The 24,457-nt window shown below is 38.2% G+C and overlaps 3 protein-coding genes and 1 long non-coding RNA gene across 14 annotated transcripts in view; 1 reads left to right on the top strand and 3 right to left on the bottom strand.

Annotated features, from left to right (window-relative positions):
- The window catches only part of LOC309653828 (serine/threonine-protein kinase MRCK alpha-like), a 234,913-nt gene that overhangs the window by 138,591 nt on the left and 71,865 nt on the right, over positions 1 to 24,457 (bottom strand). The window lies entirely within an intron of this gene.
- Positions 1 to 24,457, top strand: part of LOC309653829 — a 158,316-nt gene that overhangs the window by 71,673 nt on the left and 62,186 nt on the right. The window lies entirely within an intron of this gene.
- On the bottom strand, positions 6,107 to 9,545 carry LOC309653831 (V-type proton ATPase subunit B, brain isoform-like). Its single transcript, XM_082478632.1, has 3 exons — positions 9,306 to 9,545; positions 8,332 to 8,461; positions 6,107 to 6,387 (listed from the first exon to the last, which is right to left on the bottom strand). The coding sequence occupies exons 1-3, from the start codon at positions 9,366 to 9,368 to the stop codon at positions 6,248 to 6,250; spliced, it is 333 nt and encodes a 110-aa protein (XP_082334758.1). The 5' UTR covers positions 9,369 to 9,545; the 3' UTR covers positions 6,107 to 6,247.
- LOC309653827 (V-type proton ATPase subunit B, brain isoform-like) lies at positions 10,625 to 23,201 on the bottom strand (the record flags this gene model as incomplete). Its single annotated transcript, XM_082478624.1, has 11 exons — positions 10,625 to 10,770; positions 12,534 to 12,684; positions 14,285 to 14,408; positions 15,058 to 15,155; positions 15,532 to 15,633; positions 15,969 to 16,108; positions 16,579 to 16,656; positions 16,788 to 16,881; positions 17,983 to 18,081; positions 22,379 to 22,461; positions 23,192 to 23,201. 11 exons carry the CDS (start codon positions 23,199 to 23,201, stop codon positions 10,673 to 10,675), a joined length of 1,077 nt encoding a protein of 358 aa, XP_082334750.1. The 3' UTR covers positions 10,625 to 10,672.

Below are 24,457 nucleotides of genomic sequence, written 5' to 3'. Positions count from 1 at the left end.
CAGACACTGGAGGCTGACTGACCCCACAGAGGTGGACAAGGATGTGGGCTCAGGCGATGGGTCCGTTATTGGGTTTCTGCCTCTCCTCCCTGACTCCTGACCCTTGCTCTCAAAAGCTCACCTTTCTGTTGTAGTTGCTTCATCAGGGGGCAGTGACGGGCTTTGCCCCGCTGAACTATACCCTCGGGGTAGGTGGCCACAGCCTGGCTTGTCACACACTGGGGAAATCCTACACTGGGGAAGTCAGGATTGTGCCTTGCTGGGCTTGGAACCCAGGTAGAAAGGTAGATGGTGTGGGTCTGAGGGACTGATGCCCCAGCCCCAGGGCAGGTGACTTCTCCTGGGAGAGGTTGCCCATGGCCCCCTTTGGCCCCTCAACCCTGCAGAGGTGCTGATACACGCCCCCTGCAGGCCACAGCCTCTGTGCATAGGATCTGCCCCAGTATCACATGAGAAGCCGGGCCCAGGAGCCTCGCTCTCTCTGAGAGCAGCTGGTCATCCCACACTGAGGGGCGTCTTCTCGGACACAGGGCACATAGCTGACCTGTAACTGACATATGGACTCTTCCCTGGGCTTCACCCCTTAATTTACCTCCATTCTTGTCTCCTGTCTCACGGCCCCTGCCTTTTCCCCCAGACACCGGAGATCTCCAGGCTTGGGTGGAGTATGGCATGTTGTCAAGCTCAGTGGTGTCCACCTCACCAGCCCACTGGAATCAAGCCCCAGGGAGCCTTTGAGAGAGCAAGACCAAGGACTTTAAGAAGACTACGGTTAATGTTAAGGAGCAGAGATTGTAAGATGAGGAATTTCACTAGTGTTTTTCAATCCGTAAGAAGAATGAAATAGAAATTGCAGAATTGAAACTTGCACAGACATCAAGAAATAATAGTTTACAGGCCTCAAGAAATAATAGTTTAACAAATGACCCATTTACAGAATCAAGGAAATGAGCACCATCCACAGGGTGTACAAAGGAGGTGCCTAATCCCAGGAGCAGCATGGCCACGGCTCGTCTGAGAGCGAGGCATGTGCTGGGCAAGCTTTTGTATGTAGTGTTCACCAAAGGGAACCTTGGCCAGTGATACCAGGGAAAGGCTATCATGGTGAAGGCCCACTCATCTCCACCACCCTCAACTTGAATCAAAGTATTGGCTGAAGAAACAGACTTGACAGACACTTTGGCCACCTGGCCTGGGTTCTCCCTACAAAATGTCATGTTCCTCCAAGAACAGGGCAAGGAGTCACAGTTGTCCGAATCACAGACGGCATATCTTAACGGTACAGCTATTACAAATTTGCACCTTTGTTTGAAGGGAATTGTTAAGTGGTGGGTAGGGAGTGATGTGTTCCAGGGAGGATTTGGGCCCTCTGGCTTGCAGGTGACCCTCTTATCAGACAGGGCAATTCTGCCAATAACTCATCACTGCCTTCATTCCTCAGGTGGTAGGGATACAAAGGGATTAAAAGGGGTGCGGGCAGAGGACAGCCCTCACTGACAGCACAGAGCCATCACCTACTGTCTCCTCAACTCCTCTACCCATATAGCCACTGAGGGTGCCAGCTTCTTGCTTTCACAGCAGCTGTTGATAGCACACCATCATCCAAGGAGTTCTTGAGCACCAACTTTGCACTACTCAGCAGCATAATGGAGAAATCAAGGATGGTCCATGGAAATAGCTAAGGGTCTTGTTTTAGGGCAAATGAGCTTATTCTGCAATATGTGCTTCTTAGTTAATTGGGGTTCGAATGTCCTTTCTTGTATGAAATGATGTTGATAATGTTTGAAAAATAAAAGGTTGGCCACCCCATGAGAAACTATGCTTTTATCTGAGTGGGGTTGGGGAGCAAGAGGGAGTAATGAAAATTTTGGTTGTTGAAGTAGTGACAGGGCAGGGCTAACTTGTTCAAAACTGCCTCCCTGCAGGAGGAAGGCCGGCCTTCCTCAAGACTTCATGGACACTACCCATAGCCAGGGCTTAAGGCTGTCATAGCTGGTGACTCAGCCATGGGCCTACTGAGCAATACAGCTGCAACCGCAGCTTGGCTCAGCCCTGACCAGCAGGAGAGAGGCTGGGCCTCCCTCAGCCTGAGTGCTCGTTCCATGGAGAGGGACTGGACCTGGGTCCTGTGTGTCCCAGTGCTGGTCCTAGTTCCTGCCCACACGGGACCTGGGCTTCCCTGATTCTGCAATATAAACACCAGAGCCCAAAGTTTGGGTCCCTCTCCTGGACCCTGGATCCCTACTGGATCCCTGTGTGCTGGCCCAGAACAAAGTGTGCAGTGGGGACCCACAAACTCCCCACTATTCCTGTGACTGTGAACTGCCCCTGATAAACATGGCTCCAGCAGCCAGGGTTACATATTTTTAGGGAACTCTCTTATGGTTACAAGTGCAAAAGACTGAGAACTACTATGTAAAACTAATACTTGAAAACTTCACTCCAGTGATATTTGAAGAACCTCTATAAAATAACTAAACAAACACAATCGCATTTTATTCCACTGTGTCCACAGTCTAAGCTTTAAATTGTATAAAAATGAGAACAAGAAGTAGAATGCCTCCAAACATTTGGAAATTAAGATGCACACTTCTAAATAATCCATGGTTAAAGAGGAATTTCAAGGAAAAATTTTAACATAAATAGAACTGAGTGAAAATGAAAATACAACACATAAAATGTGGAAGGATCCAGACAAAACACTATTAAGAGGGAAACGAATGGCACTAAATGCTTATAATAGAAAAGAGGGAAGGTCTCAGATCAATAATCTAAGCTTTCACACACGGAAACGGGAAAAAAATTGCACAATAAAATCAACACATGAAGAAGGAAGCAAATAACAATACACTCTGATCAAATGGAGTCTATTCTCGGAACACAAGCTTGGTTTACTATTCAAAAATCATCAGCGTAATTTGCCATATTAATAGATTGAAGAAGAAAATCTACATGGCCACATCAATTAATGAAGAAAAAGCATTTGATGAACTTCAACACACATTCATGTCAGAAGCTCTCAGAAATCAAGGAATAGAAGGGCTCTACTTCAACCCAGTAAAGAATATCTACAAAAAACCGACAGTGAACATCATACTTAATGGTGAGAGAATGAATGTTTTCCTCCTAAATTCAAAAGAAGGTCAGAATGTCCTCTTTCATCTCTCCTTTTCAACTTAGTACTGTAGGTACTAGCCAGTGCAACATGGCAAGAAAAAGAAAGAAAGACACACAGATTAGAAAGGAAGAAATATTACGGTCCATACTCATGGATAGCATGACTGTCTGCATAGAAAATCCCAAGGAATCTCTAAGAAGCAATTAATAAGTGGCAATTATTTTAACAAAGTCTCAGGATACAAGATCAACACAAAAACATTAGTCATATTTCCAAATATTAACAATGAACAACTGGAAACCAAAACTAAAAACACAATGCCGGGGCTTCCCTGGTGGCGCAGTGGTTGAGAATCTGCCTGCCAATGCAGGGGACACGGGTTTGAGCCCTGGTCTGGGAAGATCCCACATGCCGTGGAGTGACTAGGCCCGTGAGCCACAACTACTGAGCCTGTGCGTCTGGAGCCTGTGCTCTGCAACAAGAGAGGCCGCGACAGTGAGAGGCCCGCACACCGCGATGAAGAGTGGCCCCCACTCGCCACAACTAGAGAAAGCCGTCGCACAGAAACGAAGACCCAACACAGACAAAAATAAAAAAAGAAAAATTTAAAAAAAAAACCAACACAATGCTTCCAAAACATGAAATATTTGATTATAAATATTTTAATAGAGGATCTGTATGATACAACCAAACAAGACCTAAATCAATGGAGAGACATATCGCATTCATGGATTGGAAGACTCAACATAATAAAAGGTCAACTTCCAACAGAATTTTTTTGTCAACATGGACAAGCTTATTCTAAAATGTATGAACAAAAGGTAAAGGCAAAGGAACCAGAATAAGTAAAACAATTTTGAGAAAGCAGAATATAGTTAGAGGATATTAAGACCTACTGTAAAGCTATAAGTAAGACAGTGTGGTATTGGTGGAAGGATAGATACATAGTTCAATGAATAGGATAGAGAATACAGAAATAGACACATGCCAATACAACAAACTGTTTTTTTTTTTACATAAGTTAAAAAGCGATATAAAAAGCAAAATCTCTAGTCCTTATAATAACCTAAAAGGAATACAAATCTGTTAAATGACTAAGCAAGACCATACAGTTAGTGGCAGCACCAGAATCAGAACACAGGTCTAACTACTCTTGCTATGACTGAGCCTCTTCCTCTACATCTCCTAAATGTCACTCTGAGTTGAAGAGGGGAAAGAAATGGGAGACCACCGTGATGCCACATCCCTGTGCTTTAACAAGTATGTTTCCTTTATATACTGGACCATCTATTTCAGATTTTATTTGAAGCAAGTTTTGGCTTGCTTCAGTATGTATTTCATTTTCCATTTATTACCCTCTTTCATTCATGGCAGACAGGCTCTAGAGGTCCTGAGAATGTCTGAAACAAAGAATGCTATAAAACACCTTAGTAACTCTCGAAAATGCTAAGTGGACCCTGAATCAAAACTTCAAGTTTCAGAGAACTTACAGCCACTAACGATCTGCAAAACAAACAAATAAACAAACAAACAACCCCACACCCTAGCAACTCTCAACCTTGGATCAAACTATAATATGTTGGAAGAGGTATTACTGAAAAGAGCTTGAAAGGGCAGCCTAAAAGGCAGAGAGTACAGAACATGGGCCATGTCCCTGTAAAGGGGACATGGTTCATAATATTGTGAATCAAGGGGTTGGTTCACAATACTGGTTATGATGTTCAAAACTGTCAATCAAAGAGAGGTGCATTATTATATATTTGCTTGTTGCTATTGCTTTTCTGATTAGAAGATACAGAGTCACTTTAGGTATCTTCCATTTAATTTAATATTTATCTTCATTTTATATCCAGGTCACATTTTCTACATCAAAATATAATCATGCTGACTCCCCCCACCCCCTACACCCTCAGAGAAAAAAAGTGAAGAACTTTACACAACTTGAAAGAAAGATGGAATGCACAGAGAAGTTGCTACTGCACCCAAGTAACAAAGAACACAGAGAGACCAAACAGTAGACATGTCAGAAGTGCACAGAAGACAGCTCAGGGCTCGCAGCAGGAAGGAGGAGGAATTAAAAGACTAAAGCTTTTAAATGCTATCACTTGTGCCACAAGATTACCCTGAAAAGGCAGATAGGTCAGAAAGCAGGACCAAATAGGGGATTTTCCAAAGGCTGCTATCTAACAGAGTTTAAAATATCCATAGATTATATATATATATATAAAAGATTCCATACACAGAAGAGCTTTCTCTTCCCCACCTTGCCTTTAGCATCCGGTCAACACTTTAGAAACTTAAAACCACTGTTAGCATGTCCGAATGTAGAACCGATATAGGTTTTTTCTTTCTTAAAAAATTGTATCCCAACTCTTTCCAACCAAGAATTCTATTAATTATTTTCATTATGATTCCTCTGCATGGAAACCCAGTAAGGGATCATCAAGACAGGGCATCTCACTACTATCAGATCAATGCCAGTTGGGCAAAAGCTGCATGATTCTGTGTTACTCAGAGGGAGGGAGAACAGTAAGACACAGGAGTTGAAACTTATCCCCACCAAAGAGGAAAAGGAAACTCCTTTTCTAACCTATTCATTAAATAGGAAACAGCAGGTGGACAGGAAAAGCCATCTGCTTAGAGCAGACCCAGAGGCACACCAAAGTCTAAAAACAAGCTCTCAGGAAAGCGTCTCGGCTCGGAGAGGAAGCGTCTTTCAGACCCTATCTTGTCCCTAGTTTGGAGATCAAAGCATTGTCACTTCAGATAGTGATACTCTGGAGGGGGTGGACGGGGAAGGTCTGAGAGACCCAAATAATGAGGACACTAGGCAGCTAACTACACCACTACGTACAAATACACACATCAGTAAGAAAACCTCACCTCCAACCCTCAGCTACTTTAAACAAAGCACTGCAGTTCCAGGTTTTCGGAACAGGGGATATTTTAAAGTCTGCTAGCAGTTTAAAACATTGCAACACTGGCACAATATGTTACCTATTCTTTGTTTTTAATTACAGGGTAACACAGTAAACTCCAACACAAAGGTGGGGATGGGGGAGTGCAAAAGGAATAAAGAAAACAGAACCAGTATTTCACAAGAGCATCAAGCCAGTGATGAAGTAGCAGCTAATGCTTTGCAGAGTCTCGAGGGTAGAATTCGCTCAAGGTGCTCTGAGGGATTCTCTTCAGCATTTCTTTGGGGAAGATTCGGAGCAGTTGCCAGCCAATGTCCAAAGTCTCATAGACAGTGCGGTTTTCGTAAGGACCTTACAAAAAATTGAGATTAGATGAATAAAGGCCAAGTACTTCCAACTTATCAGCGTTATTCAAAATTTATTGTTATGGGTCTAGCACTGTGAGCATGAAGTATAAAAAAGAGATACAAAGCAGTCAGGTCTCCCAGGACTGGATGTGACCAAATGTGGAAATGAGGGTCTAGACAGTAAGTACCCCTGGGAATCAGAGAAAAGGGAGAAAGCCCGCAGGCGAGACGTTGGGCGCGTGCGTGCGTGCGTGCGTGCGTGTGTGTGTTTAACAACGGGTGGGATCTAAAAACACTCCACGGAATAATGGAAACTAGACCCAGAGTTTTGTCCAGAGAGTAGTGAGAAAAGCAGTTTCCCAGCAACACAGGCTGACCTGAAGGAGGCTAGTACAGATACTTAGAAGGCCTTAAATGCCAATTAAGCACCTGAATAGGTCCACGTGAAAGTTTTCAAACTTGCTATTGCTATTATTATTTTTAATAGCAGAATCATTCTTATCCTGCAAATAAATCTCATTTTTTAACTAAGGAGTTAGAGTGGCTAGAGTTCTGCATTCTTTTCTCGACCAGAATAATTTTTATCTTTTTAAGATATTAAGGTTCTGCATAAATTTTTTTTTTTTTTTTTTTTTTAGAAAACCCAACAATCATATGTTCTGGGGATTTTAATGGTACTTAAAAAATGTATCACACAAATAGAAAAGTGCACAAATCCTAAGTGTGCAGCTGATGCATTATTCCAAAATAAACACATCGTTTGTAAGTATCACTGAGGTCAAAAATAGAATTTACCAGCATTAGCAGGGGTGGTAGGGAAGAGACCAAACAAAACAGCTTGAAAGCCCTACACATGCTGTGTAATAAAAACCATTATAGACTTTTTAACAGAAGGACAATCAATAAAATTAATACTAAATTTACCCCGGCAATGGCACATAGAGAGTCAGGGAGACTGGTGAAGATGCTGGCACTAACGGCCAAGGATGATGGGACAAAGGTCTGGACTAGGTCTTGGGACACAAAGAGTGGTCAGAGATCAGCAGCTTCAACATCGCCCAGGAACTTGTCAAAATACAGGCTCTCTGGCCCCACCCACACCTACCGAATCACAATCTGCACTTCAACAAGATCCCTGGTAGATTCAAAAGCATATTCAACTTTGAGAAACACTGGCCTAAGTTTTTTTAATAGGAATGAAAAGAGAACAGGATAAGATGTTTCAAAGGAGAACAATGGAAATTAGCAAATATTTGATGACTGGAGAATAAATGAAGAGGGTTAAGAATGCCCAATTCCTGAGCTTGGGCTAACTAGGGTAATGGTCATGCCAGAGGTAGACAGACATTGAAAAGGGAATTGCTAGGCAGGTGGTCAGTTGGGAAAAGACTTTGGTTCTCACCACGCTGAGCCAGAGAGGATGGTGGCATAAACACAGGCTTCCTAGCTGGAGATGTGGGATTAGAGCTTCAGAAAGAGGGTCAAGGCTCATACATAGCAAGTTAGTCATCAGCACAGGGGGAAAAAGCACAGAAAGAACAGGTAATTAAGCCTTTGGGAACATTAACAATTAAGAAGCAGGAAGATAAGAAATCAGGAGGATGAAAACAGAGGGACTGGGAAAGTCCAAAACCCCCAAAGCCAGAGGAGAGCATTGCAGAGAGGTTAAGAGCGAGGAGAAGTGGCAATGGAGGTAGGAGAGCAGAAGGCCGGTTGTAAGGAAGATAAAAAATAAGACAGGAGCTAAATAAATGGATAAAGAAATTGAAGGTAGAGGGGAAGGAACCAGAGGGCTAAGAACAAAGACATGGCAGGCGGCTGGAAGAACCTCTTCTCTACTCAGAAGGAAAATTGTATGGAGACCAATGTAAATTCTCTCAGACTAGGAAAGAAGTCCTCAAAACTACATATGATGCTGTTTCTATTCATAGGAAAATAGTAATCTTACCCTGAGCAATGAAGTTCCTCCCAAACTTCTGCAGAAATTCCAAGTAAAGCACATCATCTGAGGTAAGGGCTTCTTCTCCAACTACGGCTTTCATGGCCTGCACATCCTTACCAATAGCATAGCATGCATACTAAAGAGAAAAAAGGTTTACATGAACCTTTATAAATGGTAACGGTACTCTGGGCATTGTAAGTGTATTGCTGTAGCTATCTTCACAGTATTTCACATTATTTCCAAACATAATTCACATATGCAAGTATTGGAAAGACTTTATTATACAGCAGTCTCACTAAGGAAGGAGTCTTCAGGCATGCAATACATAGACATTACTAACACTCTACAAAAAATACACTCCCTCAATATATCAATGAGCTTCCATTTTGTAGAGCATTTAAAAATCACAACTTACACAATAGGAGAAATCCATCTCTAAATTCTATTCAAAAAAAAAATATCTGTGTTATCAGTAGGTTTATTTATCATTTCTACTTTAAGGTCAAATGTATTTTTCTTTAATTATGCTTGGTATACAATCTCAGGACTATAGAAACCAAGGATTTCATAGAATATACACAGCTGTATCCCTTAGCGTTCTGGTGATTGCCTAATATGTTAAACAAAAAATTAGTTAGAATAGTCTTTCAGAAATACTCTATAATAAAGGTTACTAATAAAAACTTAATCGTCTTATGCCTTTTTTATTTAAAAACTACCTCATACAGCATTAGAGGTGGGTTTCAAGCATGTGATCTTTAATCTTTGTCATGAGCAGTTATCCTTATGAAAAAGACTGTTTGGCTCTAATGAATGTTTCTGTATTCCAGTATTCTATATTATATATTCTATATTAAAATTCTACTTTGATGGGGGGAGAAGAAAAGTGATATGGAAGAAAGACAAGAGGTATAAGACAGCAGCATGAACTGAGAAAGTATTCATTTCTTTAAACACAATCCTGGAGAAAACATACGTACCAGCTGGTTAGATACATCGGCGTGATCCTTTCTGGTCATACCTTCTCCAGTAGCAGACTTCATTCACTGAGACAACGAGGGCAGCACATTAATAGACGGGTAAATCTTGGGTAAAAGGGGAAGGGGGAAAATATTATATTTAAGTACAAAATTCAAGCTTTACTGGTAGTAAAGGAGGATTTTGAAACTCATTTTTATTGCTTAAATTGCATAAAACTGCTACATTTGTTTCCTAGGTGATTCCTAATATCTCTTCCTGGTAAGAAAAGGAAGTAAGAAACATTTTACAGGTTAAGATTTCTTTTTGAGAATCAAATCCAAAAAGTAAAATCTACAAAACAGTACAAGAGTCTATTAAAAAACTGAATTTTCAACATCTGCCTACAATAGCAAATCCAAATGGTCTTCTGAACTCTGACTCATAAAATCACACATAAAAAGATTAACAATAATTTCACCTAAAAGCTGGTATCAGAAGCTGGCATCTACTAAAGAACCAATAAAAAATCTGTTTTTGATTATTCAGTCATAAAAAAGAATGAAATCTTGCTGTTTGCAACATCATGGATGGACCTTTAGGGCACTATGCTAAGTGAAATAAGCCAGACAGAAAAAGATAAATACCATATAATCTCACATATATGGGACCTTAAAAAACAAACAAAAAAATGTCAAGCTCACGGATAGAGAACAGACTGGTGGCTGCCTGAGGCAGGGGATGAGTGAGCCAAATGGGTGAGGGAGGTTAAAAGGTACAAACTTCCAGTTATCAAATGAGTAAGTCATGGGGATGGAACTTTCACAGCATGGTGACTATGTACGTTAATAATACTGTATTGCATACTTAAAGGTAGCTAGAAGAGTGGCTCTTCAAAATTCTCATCACAAGAAAAAAAGTGTTGTAACTATGTGAGGTGGTGGATGTTAAGTGGACTTATTGTGGTGATCACTCTGCAACATATACAAACATCAAATCATGACATTGTACACCTGCGACCAATGTAATGTTACGTCAATTATACCTCAATTAAAAACATTTTAACAATAAAAGACAAAGAAGAAACTCTGAAAAATCTGTTCTTGTATTAATAACAAAAGTGGTAGATTATTCCGTTATGGAACAGAAGACCCAAAAAAGTTCTTTGAACAACTCACTCCATTTTAAGGCATAATAAAGAAAGTGGAAATTTAATTCTTAATTCTGGCACTCTTTTCCACACCAGGATTTTAGTATTACAGAAATGACAATTTTATAGCCATATTAAAAACAATTCAATTTGATATTTTCTAAATAAATAATTCCTAAGAGTAAAGTCAGAGTCACTAAAGAATAACTGAAGAATAGATCTGTAGGCTTAGAGCATCATTCAACTCTCAAATACCTGTCTGTTGTGTAGCTGTCTGTCCACATAGATCTGCCCCTCTGTAATATATCCAGTCAAGTCAGGGATGGGGTGAGTGATATCTACCAGAGAAAGACACCTGATGTTAGTTAAAGTGTCCATCTCATATAAACAAAACCACAGGAAGTCAATCTGCACTACTTAAAACAGTGCTATAGAAAATAGTTTCCTGTGATGATGGAAAAGTGCTTTATCTGTGCTGTCCAATATGGCAGCCACTGGTCAAATGTGGCTACTGAACATGTGAAATGTGGCTAATGTGACTGAAAAACTTTATTTCAAGCTTTATCTGATTTTAATAAACTTTAGAACTTAAACAGCCAAATGTGGCTAGAGGTTACCGTATTGGCCAGTCTCACTTATTTGGTTGCAGCACAGTTAGACATGTGTTGGCACAAGTTAAATTAGCTATCTTCATAAAAAGTACTATTTCTCCTAGTTATGCTCTCTCTCCCCCAAATATAAAGTTCCATTTTAAACACAAAGTTCATTTGGAGAGATTTGCCAATTTGATGTACACTGAGAGAACATTCTCAGTCCATAAGCTATCCCAGAGGGATACACAACATTTCAACATGGAAAATACGGAGAGGCTCAACAAGTTAAGCAACACTACACAGGCAGCACCACGCAGGTCCTACAGAGCAAGACATCTCTAAGTCTGTTAAATTACAGAGAGTAATTTTGTAGCTACTTCCTTGGAACAAATCATTTTCATATCAGAGGTAGTATTCAGACTGCCTGGGTTTTTTTGTTTTGTTTTTTTTTTAATTTATTAATTTATTTACTTTTGGCTGTGTTGGGTCTTCGTTGCTGCGCAACGGCTTTCACTTGTTGCGGTGAGCGGGCTTCTCGTGGTGGCTTCTCTTGTTGTGGAGCACAGGCTCTAGGCATGCGGGCTTCAGTAGTTGTGGCGCACGGGCTCAGTAGTTGTGGCACACAGGCTTAGTTGCTCTGCAGCATGTGGGATCTTCCCGGACCAGGGCTGGAACCCGTGTCCCCTGCATTGGCAGGCGGATTCTTAACCACTGTGCCACCAGGGAAGCCCCTGCCTGGGTTCTAAAGCCGCCACTTCCTAACTGTGACACTGTACCTCCCTGTGCCTCACACGAGAGCATCTAAAAAGTCGCTATGAAGATCAAATGAGTCAAAACTTACAAAACACTTAGAACAGTGCTCAGTTATAATGAGTTATTACTGTTTCTGAAAATAGTTTGAAAAAGTGTTTTTAAAAGACTGAGATAAAGACAAAAAGACACTAACATAAGGGGAATGCTGCAAGTCTCACCCGGGAACTGCTGGGCATACCTCCAGGCAGGCACTGCACTGTGCACTTACACACACATGATAAAACCAAGTAATTTTTAGCAAGTCTTTGATGATCGTTCTATCTCTAGAGTCTCGTGGCATTTACCATTTGTGCTCCGTATCTGGCACTTTGGCTACCTTAAATTACTGATGCACAGACATTTAAAAAATATCCAACTAGAATGAGAGGCTTACATTAAGTAGAGCCCATACATTTTTTTTAAAAATTCGTTTCTTTCATCTAGACCAGTGTCCTGCAAATAGTAGACACTAAATACTAGCTAATAAATAAAAATTAAAAATTAAAATTACAAGAAAATTTTTCTACAAAAGAATAATAATTATGGGTAGTTTTGAAATGAAAAATTTTATTAGAAACAAATCACTAGGTAAGGTAAACTTCTGGAGGATAAACTCTCAAAAGAATTTCAACTCAAAAAGATAGATGGTCTTCTCTCTTCAAATCAAAGTCCTTACAACGATTAGGGATGCTATAATCCAAAGACCCAAAATTTACCATCGTTAGGCATGGTGAGAATAGGAATTTGAGTAATAGAGCCATTTCTACCTTCCACTCTACCAGCGCGTTCATATAGTGTGGCTAAATCTGTATACATGTAACCTGGGAAACCTCGTCGACCAGGAACCTCTTCCCTGGCTGCTGAAACCTGACAGTGAGTCAAGGAGAACTGTATCACATACCAGAAAATGAAAATTAAAGCTTGGTTAGAAAACATTTGTTTGAACATGCCAAATTACAAAGTTGGAAATATCATCTTATTCGTTTTAAATATCACCTCTAGAAACGATTTAGAAAAATCTAGCGACATAAATTCAGATTATTCTGCAACAAAAATGTTGACAATTGGGGACCAGAAGTTTTTTTGCTAAAATCATACTGCCATAACACAAATCTTCAAGTAGCTGGCTAGAAGAAAATCTGCTTGCAATTTTATAAATCAAAGGTAGTACATTTTAAAACTAAGAGAACAGTCTCAGTTCACAAGGTTTCCTTCATGTTATGGATCTTGCCAGATTTACATAAGCTAATCCTGTAAAGATCAAAAGGGAAGGAAATACATATATCAGAAATCATCTGATGCACTTTACATACATTATTTAATTTAATCCTCACAACAACCCTATGAGGAAGTTAATGTTATTAACCCCAACTTACAACCGCAATCAAGGGCCAGATGATTTCCCTGTATCACCGCACAAGACAAGAATAGTAATAAATGGTCTTTCTCTTAGAGACATGCACACTAGAATATATGCATACATTTTAATCTACAGCCGACAAGAACTGTGAGTCATTAAGCCCAACTTCTAACCGCTACTTTGGTTCCTCCAAGAGTATGCTCCAGCAGTGCTACTCAAAGCGTGGCCTGCCTGCAGACCAGCTTTTATCAATGTGAAAGGAGATAATGCAGAAAGCAAGATAAACATATAGAAAACTTTAGTGGCAATTTGATAGAATAATTGTCTGTCGAATCTAATAATACTAATAAAAGGGTTTGTAAATTGTTTTTTTTTTAATTTTCACTTTTCTAATACTTATTTTTACTGCCTTTTAGAAAAGTATCTGTGATGGATGGGAGAAAAGAAGTCCTTCGATGAAAAAGCACTGTAGCCGAGTGAGATATGATGATGGATCTTAGGGAATCTTAAGCTAGATATTTATAAAGCCTGTCTCTTCAAAAGTCTTCTTCCCTTTTTTGCACACTTAAAAGAGCAAGTCACGCAAAATTTCAGTAACTTGCATTAGAACAAACACCCCACACTTCTGGATGGTAACTGCTAGAATCTTATATTGTTTCTAAATAATCACTGAGTTTTCTAAAGGAAAAAAAAGTTCTGAAGAGGGTTCTGCCACAGTATAGTCTTTACTTATGTAAATAAATAAAAACTTACATCATTAAAAATGGAATTCTTGAAAAGGGCTAAAAACTGACAGTCTGGACAGAGACAGAACTACCTGGGAGAGTAACTGATTAAATAGCTTGCATCATTTACTCTCTCTAAGAATCCAGTCTTAACCAATGGAGACAGTGAGAGTATGATAAATAGGCTAATAATTTAAATCTCGTCCTCTAATCATTTCAACTAGGTTGACAAAAGTAATATTTTCTTTTCTGATTAATTAAGGTATTCTACTAATATATGAGCAATGCATTTTAAAAAACATGATTTAAAAAAAAATGAAAACTTGCAGAGGGACAAGATAACCCTGACAAGATAATCCATTTTAATTAAGAAAAAAATTACCTCTCGAAGTGCTTCAGCATAAGGACTCATGTCTGTTAGGATAACCAATACATGTTTCTCACACTGATAGGCCAGGGAGTCGGCCGTGGTTAGAGCCAAGCGAGGAGTGATAATTCGCTCAATACTGAAATGAAACATTAAGTCCTACGTCACTCAAACAAAAAGGCCAAAAAAACCACAAAATGATTCCAGAAATAATAGTACAGTCTCCCTTTTAAAGTTTCACATAAATTGAGGAAGGTTAAGCAATTATTACTTTAAAAGTTCTTAAGTAAGGCAGAGTTCTTTTATGCATTTACATAATAAGAATTACTTAGTGCTACACAGCTAAATTGATTTATTTGATAAATGCCCCATAATTTCTCAGAACTATATAGTTCTCAAAACTGAGCAAGAAAGGAAGAGAGAGAGAAGGAGAAAGGGATGAAAGAAGTAGGGGCCAGATTTTGCAGGTAAGAGGAAAAGGTCATTTATTGAGTATGGACTGTGTGCTAGGTAACGTACACTATTATCTCATTTCATATGCACAACAACTCTGTGAGACAAGTATTATTTATCACATTTTATGAAAGAAGACACTGAGCTTCACAGCCTAAGTGACTTACCCAAAACCAAATAACTTGCAAGAAGCAGAGCTGGAATTTAAATACGGTTATCTCATACCTAGGCCTGTGCAGCTTTCACTCTAATGTTCTACCTCCTTAGTGTAAGGTGACATTTTTGACCAGAAGGCTGCATGAATAGGGGGAAAACAGCTCTATTTGTTTACTTACGTTGGGTCTTTAGCCAAGTTCAAAAAGAGGCAGACGTTGTCCATTGAGCCATTTTCTTCAAAGTCAGGTTTGAAGAACTGGGCAGTTTCCATGTTTACCTAAATGGCAATGACTTCATCAGTGCTGGGAGAAGAAAAATTCTCAATATTTCTTTCTTTCTTTCCCCCCCCCCAATATTTATTTCTGATGAAGGCCAAGCTATAGATCTGCACTGCTCCTTCTTTTAAAGGTTCAAGTACCCCCAAAACGTTCACAAAAGCCAACAGAGTAAACAGCTTGCTTTGGGCACAAAGGGAATTATTTTTACATTCCACAGTCAAATGCTAAATACTAATCCATGGTTTGCCCAAAATGCCAACTTGCAACTTCTCTGCCTAGAGATAAATCGAATAATATATGTGTAGTTTTCTACATTGTTCTAAGAACACAAGCACTTTTACATTTCATACTAAAACAGAAAAAGATAATACTTACACCCATAGCAGCAAATACAATCGCAAAATTTTCCTCACTGTAGTCCACTACATCTTTGGATTTTTTTACCAAACCAGCCTGGCGACAGATTTGAGCTGCAATCTGATGAGGAGTACAAAAGAACCAAGTTAAAATCTAAAATAATAGTTCTACAACAAAATAACTTTTACCCTAAACTTTGGGGAACTGTAATCATGAATGAAACTGGGTTGTCTTAAAGGGCTTTACCCAATGAAACTATTTTGTAATTTTTGCAGATTCCTAAGAGTAAGCAAGAAGTCAGATATGTGTAGATAAAGAGTCAATGTAATTGGATTATATAAACAGTAACATTGGGCATTTACCTTGAAAATCCTATATTTGGTTTCTCACTAAGAGTGAAGCACTCGGAAATTCTTTCTCCTTAAATTTCATACCAAACAGATTCTAGGTCTCACCGCATTGTGCGGTAAGCCAGCAGCAGAGAAGATAGGAATTTTCTGCCCCCTAGCAATACTGTTCATGCCATCTATGGCCGAAATGCCGGTCTGAATCATCTCCTCTGGATAGATCCGACACTGAGGATTGATTGGCTGGCCTAATGCATTTCCAAAAGGGAAAATTTTAATATGTCTCTACATTAAGACTACAACCATATAAAGCATATAAAGCATTTCTTTCTACTCTTAAAAAATCAGTTATTTTTGAAATCTGAAACTGTTTAAATATTCTTTTCCATTAATCTTTTGTAGATTCACAAATTATATGGTAGTAAAGTGAAATGTAATGTATAGCAAATAAGAGAGGAATCCTAATTTCAAAGCCAGTATGGCTTTTACATCTCAGATATATCCTGGTGATATTTTACAATAAATAAAATATAAAAATTTAAGATAACCTCAAGGAAAAATAAATTTATTAAATAATAAACAAAACATAATTAATCAAACATGGAGTATGTTGGTTATCTACTTAAAGTATCCTAAAAATCACCCTTTCTCTGACAAAGGTATAAGATAGGTAGATGCTATTTTCCCCAAAACACAGAAACCCATTTTCTCTCCCTACCCATGATATCAAGGAAGTCTTCAGCCAGTACAACAGGACCTCTGTCGATGGGTTTTCCTGAGCCACTGAATACCCGACCTGGTAAACAGTAACGAGACAGTACAGAGTGGACAATGACTCAAATCTTCACAATCTTTAAAAAGACTTCCTGCAAAGACGTTAAAAAGGAAGCAGATCTCTGCTCAGCATGAATAATAATATCCGTTTACCAAGCATATCCTCAGACACTGGCGTTCGGAGAATATCCCCAGTAAACTCACAGGATGTCTTCTTGGCATCTATACCTGAAGTCCCTTCAAATACCTATCAAGAGAGAAAAGTAAACAGAAGGGTAAAGGAAATTTAGATCATAAGCGCTTAAGATTTATTTGTCAGCCCTTATAAAGTAAAATACATCAACGTATATACTACTTGTAGCCTCATGACTGAAGACGTGTTCATGGTGGACGACGAACCAAACTGTCAACCTCTGACCCAGAGTCATGCCTGCAGCCAAATCCATCAAGCAAGCTAAGAATGGTGTTTACATTTTTAAAGGGTTGTTTTTTAAAAAAAAAGGAAAAGAAAGCATAAGAACATGCATCAGAGACCTTAGGCACAACCCTCACAAAGTCTAAAAAATTTACTATCTGGCCCCTTACAGAAATTCTGCTGACCTCTGCTCTAGATTACTTTTTAGGGCAATATGTTATTTGAGAAAACTGGCACTTCCTATAATCAGTAACATTAAAAACTAGGAATTATCAGAGACAATTTAAAGGAGTAGACTCAGATCTCATTTTGGTTTCAGCCCATAAGCTCTGAATTCTACTTTTCATCTCTCCCCTTCTATGTGACTGTTTCATTTTATCCATTAAAAAAATTTTTTTAAAAAGCCATTTTACCAGTGGAGCTATTGGGCTAGAATGGATATTGGTGGCTGGCATTTAGCAAGAAAACATGAAAAAATACTTTTCTTCTCTCACAGCCAGTAAACAGTCGGGTCCCTGGCTTAAGATTTTTCACCTTCATGATGGTGCAAAAGCAATACACATCTGGTAGAAACCGTACTTCAGAAAAATCACATGAGAAAAAAAAAAATCACATGAGATATTTAACATTTTATTATAAAATAGGCTTTGTGTTATATGGTTTTGTGCCATCGTATGCTAATATAAGTGTTCTGGGCACCTTTAATGTAAGCTAAGCTAAGCTATGATGTTCGGTAGTTTCTGTGTACTAAATGCATTTTCAACTTACGATATTTTCAGCTTATGATGGGTTTATCAAGATGTCACCCCACCTATAAGTTGATGAAGATCTGTATACTTATGTGATAATTACTAAAAAGGACTATTGGTGTTTCTTATGTTTGTTGTGATCAGAAAAACGTTCAACTGGCCAGGTTTTGAAAGCGATGCTTACCTGAACCACTGCTTTGGAACCACTAACTTCTAGAACTTGCCCACTCCTCTTCGTGCCATCAGGTAGTGTTAAGTGCACAATCTCAGCATATCTGGGAAACTAAATAGGAAAAAAATAAAGGCTCAATAACCAACATTTTAAAAGCTCCTCAAAATACTCTATATGCTCTCTGTCTTTCACAGCACGTATGCACATGCAGACCCCACACCTCCCCGAAGCATACAGGTATACATCCGGAGTTTAGAATATCCTCAGGTAGTGTAAGTCCTTAGAACACTGATCACTGGCACATATACTGGCAAACACAGCATAAGGTACAGAGAGAAGGATCTTAAATCTATGAAACCACGGCAATTAAATTCTTTCCTTCTGTGTGTATGTTTTTAAGCTTTGAGACTACAGAAAGTTAAAAAACTATGTTCCCACTACTCAGAAATGATGTTTTCTTCTGGGCTGTGTAGTCATCTTGTGCCTTGGGAGGACAGGAATAAAATGCAACTGAACAATAAAATAATTACTATTATAATAAATAATGCTAATATTCCCTCCTCAATCTAATTCTCCTAACCAGAAATGTATTCCTCTAATCCATTTTTAATATTTTAAATTGCATGTTTCCAAAAATATACTGTAGTGTTTCACTTACCTAAATGGCAACATACTAAATGTATCATCCTGCAACTCGTTTTTTTCCCACTTCACCGTATGTTTTGGATCTGTCATAGTCATATTTACCTTATTTGATTAACAGAATCTTTTGAAAAATGCATCACTACGTTGTGTGATGTGAAGGAAAACATCTGCCAATGCATCTGTGAATCAACACTGACCGTAGGACACTTGATTCTGGAGATGCTAATATGAATAAATGGGCACCTAGAACCAATGTTAGAACAGATATAGCTAAAATAAAATCAAGTGACACTACATTTTATTCAGCTGTTCTACCACTGGTGTTCAAGGCTGTTCCAAATTTAAACTACTACAAACATGCTGCAATGAACATTCTCACATGTGGGCCCAAGTTTCCCTAAGGTAGCTGGTTCCGTAGTGGTGGGCTATAGGCTGTGTCCATTGTTATGTGAAATTACTCTGCAAAGGAACCTTTTACTTTACAAACTCCCTAGTAGGATAGGAAAGTATCTTTTCCCTACATCTTTGCCAATCTTACATTATTAAACTTTAATTTTTACCATTTTGATAAAATAAAAAATAGTATCTTTCAATTTGCATTTTCCTGATTCTACTAATATTGAGCATCTTTTCATGTTTACTGACAATTCAGACTTCATTTCCTATAATGGCCTTATTAATAATATCTTTTCCTCGCTTTTCAACTACATCTGCTTCTTCTTATTTACTTTTAGGTAAGTTTCATAGATTCTGGATATCAATCCTTTTGTGAACATCTGCTCCCAGTCTTCCTTGTCTTTTAATTTTGTTTATGGTATCCTATCATACAGAAGTTTTTGCAATAAAATGACTTGTTTTCCTTTATGATTTGTGTCTTTTGTGTAGGAAAACCTTCCAATCTGAAGTCATAAAAATGGCCTTCTATACTGTCTTCTAATAGGTTTTTCATGTTTTGGTCTTTAATCCATCTGGATTTATTTTTGGTATGTAATTTTATTTTTCTCATTTTTATCTTTATTTTTCATACAGGAAGCCAAATACCCCAACAATATTTACGGAGTAGCACAAATGTAATTTGTGCTACAAGTAGCACGACTTGTAATGTAGCCTTTATCATTTACCAAGTCAAATTCTCAGGTGTGAGGAGAGTTGGTTTTAAGAATTTTAACTTTGCTCCACTGAACTATCTGCTTACTCCCTCACCAAATCTTTATTCTTACTGTATTTCTAACTGATTTTGTTACCTGGAGAGAATCAACATCTTTTCTATTCTGAGTCTTTCCATTCATGAATGTGGAATCTCCAGTTATTTGAAGTCTTCTTTTATGTCTTTCAACAAAGTTTCACAGTTTTTTGTAAAAAGTTCCTAATTATTCTAGTAGTTACTTCTGGCATACAAAACACTACTGATTTCTATAGACATCCTCTGTATCCGGCAACACTGTTTTACACCATTGTTTCTAATAGTTTGTCCACTGAATGACTTGTGTTTTCTGTTTAGTTAATCATACCGCCGAGAAATGCTGACAGCTGTGCCTCTTCCTTGTGATCCCTTCTCCGCACAGCACTGATCAGGGGCCAAGCGCAGAGACAGAACACAGACGGACAGCGGTGCTGACAACAGCGGTCCTCACCTTGGTCCTGATTTAAATGGGAAGGTTGCTAGAGGCTCTCCTTAAGTACGCTGTTTGCTGTAGGTTATGGTGGATATCCTTAAAGAGGTTTTAAACGTTTGTTCTAGCCCTTATTTCTAAGACCACCTTCTTCTTTTGTTTTGTTTTGTTTTTTAGAAACAAGTAATTTTATCAGGTACATACTCCGTATTTACTGAGAAGAGCATAAGCTTTTCTAGCTTAATCTATGAATGACCTGAATTATACTGACATTTGCTAATATCAGATCATCTTTGTATTACTGGGATAAATTCTACTTTGTCATAATTCTGTTGAGTTTTTAAAGTGTATTTTTGCTAATATCCAATACATGAGAACATTTTTATTAAGAATTTTGGAATCTGTGCTTGTAAATGAGACTAGCTACATTGTTTCTTTTCTGATACTAGCCTTTGTCTGGTTTGGGAATCAAAGATGTGCTACCTTCAGAAAATGAGTTGGACAGCAGTCTCCATCATCATCTATTCTGATACAATTTGTATAAAATTATCTATTCCTTGATCCTATGTGTATGTTTTAAGTTAAAAACAGGAGCCAAAAACTAAAAACAAACAAAAAACACTCTAAATCTGGTGGTATAAAGCCATTCTTACAACTACATAAACTTTATTTACCAGTTTTTCCTCAGCTGGAGTTATACCCCAAACAAACATTCAATAAAACTTTTTCAGCTTTCTTAAAATTACTTCCCCCAAGATGTTTTCTAAGTCCTTCCCATTATTGACTCTCATAGCATCCTGCACTCACCCTTCATAGCACTTACCAATTAGACACTTACGTATTTGTATTGTGTATTTTTGGTGCTGAGTTCAGCGCTTAACATAGTTGAAGCATGAATATTTTTAACTGTTTTTGAAAATATATTTACTAATATAAAAGCTCCATATTTTTAAAATATGAGTCAACAATTTTATCCAATAAAAAGTATATAAAAAAGAAGAAATAAAGGACAAAAAAGCAAATAATGCTTTCAATACTTCCCCCCAAAATAAAAGTGTATGCTTCATCCTTTCACAAAATATTAACGGGCTCCTGCCTAAACCCTGTACAACTTGTATACTGAGGCTTTGAATCAAACTGCAGACTAGTATGAAACTGTGGCCAGGAGTAAGCTATATGCTTAATCTTGCAATTAATTTGTATAGGTACCTTGTCATGCACAAAAATATCTTAGAGATAAAGCTGAAGAGACAGTGCACTTTGCCCTTTCCTTTAAGAAATGGTTTTCATTTTATTTTCTGCTTCCAGAGGGGCCACATGCCAAACATACTTCTGCCATTACTTCTCTCCACAAACTCATAACTGTGTACCTTTCCCCCTCATCCACTCCCAACAACAACCAATGCAGAATTACTGTTCTACAGAGCATATTATACAAATTATCTCCTCTGAAGATATTTTAATCACTGAACTCAGGCAGGCGGCTTCACCCAGGGTGAAGTCTATTCAATTATAGACTATATTCTATGCCTCTTTTTCTAAGATAATTCTTATGTATAGGTGTGGCTAAAAAAAAACCCATGTAACTAAAGAGTCTTTCAACAAACTGAATAAGTAAAAACTATTCTCTGCTTTATGGTTTTAGTCACTGTTGAGATAATCTGTTGTTTATTCATTACTTGAATACCAGTGTCAGGCCCTGAAAGACAAAAGTAACATTGTTTACTCACTCAAAGACCTTAAAATTTAGTAGAGAAGACAAAAATGTAACAAGTAGTTAGAACACACAGTAGTCTATGACAAGAGCCACAAGATACAGTATATCTAAATAATATCCTACAAGTCATAAAACACACAAATATTACTGTTGTTTTCCTAATAAACCTGTGAGGTATGATTAACAAACAAATAAAATTTTAAATTTTACAGACAAGGGACTCAAAGCCACAAACAGAATCCACAACAGATCCAGTACTAGAATCCCATCTTCTGACTTCGGACCTAAAATTCTTGTCTCCATATAGCACTGACATTCCGACCAAGGAATGGCTTAAAAGAATCATAACAAAAAACTTAAAGTGTACTAAACAGTACTTAATACTATGCTTTTAACTTCTTAAATGGTTAGACGATAATGATAGTGGTATTACCTTAACATGATCTAAGATCACTAGTGGACCATTAACTCCCGATACTGTCTTGTATGCTGGAAAGAAACACAAAAAAGTCAGTTCTTGTCAAACAGGACAACAGTCGAAATGACCTCTCTGGTACTACCAAAAAGAACCTCTCTCTACTTTATCGTATCTATTATTATATGGAACACTCAAAAAGTATGAAATTTTTCATTGAATTGATAAAATATGCCTGCATCTGTACAACTTCTCATAATCCCCTTCATCAAACCAAAAACATGTTTAATTCTTACTATAAGTCACATTGTTTCAAGGACCCAGAATACAAAAACAAAGGTAAAGAGGGAGAGTTCCCACAAGAGTTCACAATTTTATATGGAGAAGGGGGCGGTAAGGGCTCTACCAGAGGTGTGCTGAGGGTCTGTGGGAGCACAGGAAAGACCCTGCAATGGTTCTCACTTAGAAGAGAAAAGAAAAAGCTTTACAGAAAAGGTAGCACTTAGCAAAGTAGATAGAGAAGGAGAAGGGAATCCTTAACTTTAAGCAGAAGTGACAAAACTCACAAAAGAAATCTGACAAAATGTAGTCTGTTAAGATAAAATGCCATGATTAAATAGTATCATAAAAACTATGAAAAAAAAAGGAGTTTATGAAGGGGGATGGAATGAAAGGTCAGAGATCATATAAGTATCCTTTAAAAAAAAAAAAAGTCAAACGTTACTGTCATTGTAGAAGCTTTTATTTTCTACTGCAAATTATGCCCTAGCAACAAACTACCCAAATCTCTCATTTTAGAAAGGAGGTAGCTGTCATTGAATTGTATCACACCTACATACATGCCGAATATAATGAATGGTAATCAGGTATAAATCAGAACAGTCAGGAAAGCAATTCTAACAATGTCAGAATTAACTAAATTTCATGATCAGAAAAGCTGAAAAAACAAATGAAGTGTTTACAAGACCTAAAATAATGTATAAGAAGCTGTCAACCAACTGGGAATTTTTCACTTGCTTGATTTCTTATGATGTCTTAGACAGAAATTTCTGGCATGAATGTAGACTCCCAAGAATGAGGAAACCATTTAATAACCAGTCTTCAGAATAAACCGGGTTTCAGAATTTAAAAACATAACTTCTTTAGCCAGGAAGCAAGTGCCCTGGTAGAAACACTGAGACAGGGCAGGCGAGCACTGTCACGAACCCTAGTCTTTCATACTGAGGACCTTTAAATCCTCACACTAAATATTTGCTTGAAGACATTTGTAATTGTAATGATCAACAGAGGCTCCTAATTACTTCTTTTTTTTTCAACCTTAGATAAAAAGCAAGTCACAAATTTTAAATGTTAAGTTACTTAAATGGATGGCAATGTAAACAAGTTAATCATGCCTCCAAGATTATTAGAAATATCCCAGTTGTTGGGGCTTCCCTGGTGGCGCAGTGGTTGAGAATCTGCCTGCTAATGCAGGGGACACAGGTTCGAGCCCTGGTCTGGGAAGATCCCACATGCCGCGGAGCAACTAGGCCCGTGAGCCACAACTACTGAGGCTGCACGTCTGGAGCCTGTGCTCCGCAACAAGAGAGGCCACGACAGTGAGAGGCCCACGCACCGTGATGAAGAGGGGCCCCGGCTCGCCGCAACTAGAATAAGCCCTCGCACAGAAACGAAGACCCAACACAGCCCAAAAAATAAATAATTAATTAATTACAAATAAATATCCCAGTTGTCATATATTCTGCTACTTTTATGTTAATCCTCCCCATTGTTTTAAAATAATCTAATACTCTTAAAAATAAGTCCTACCCCTAAAACAATTTCTTCATTGTTCTCTTTTATTTTATTTTTATTTTTGGCCTCGCCACACGGTTTGCAGGATCTCAGCTTCCCGACTGGGGATTAAACCCACGCCATGGCAGTGAAAGGGCCAGGCGAGTCCTAACCACTGGACCTCCAGGGAATTCCCTCATTGTTCTCATTTTTAAATAATCCAAATATTTTTTCAATTACTTTCTAAAATTGCTATGTGGATATGCAAAGTGAACTACATTAGAAACATGTTTTCTTTAATTTTTGCCACTTTGATTACTATGT

The sequence above is a fragment of the Balaenoptera physalus genome, assembly GCF_965194825.1.
Source record: "Balaenoptera physalus genome assembly, contig: HAP1_SCAFFOLD_1270, whole genome shotgun sequence".
Classification (NCBI taxonomy): domain Eukaryota; kingdom Metazoa; phylum Chordata; class Mammalia; order Artiodactyla; family Balaenopteridae; genus Balaenoptera; species Balaenoptera physalus.
This window is presented reverse-complemented; position numbering and strand designations above follow the sequence as displayed.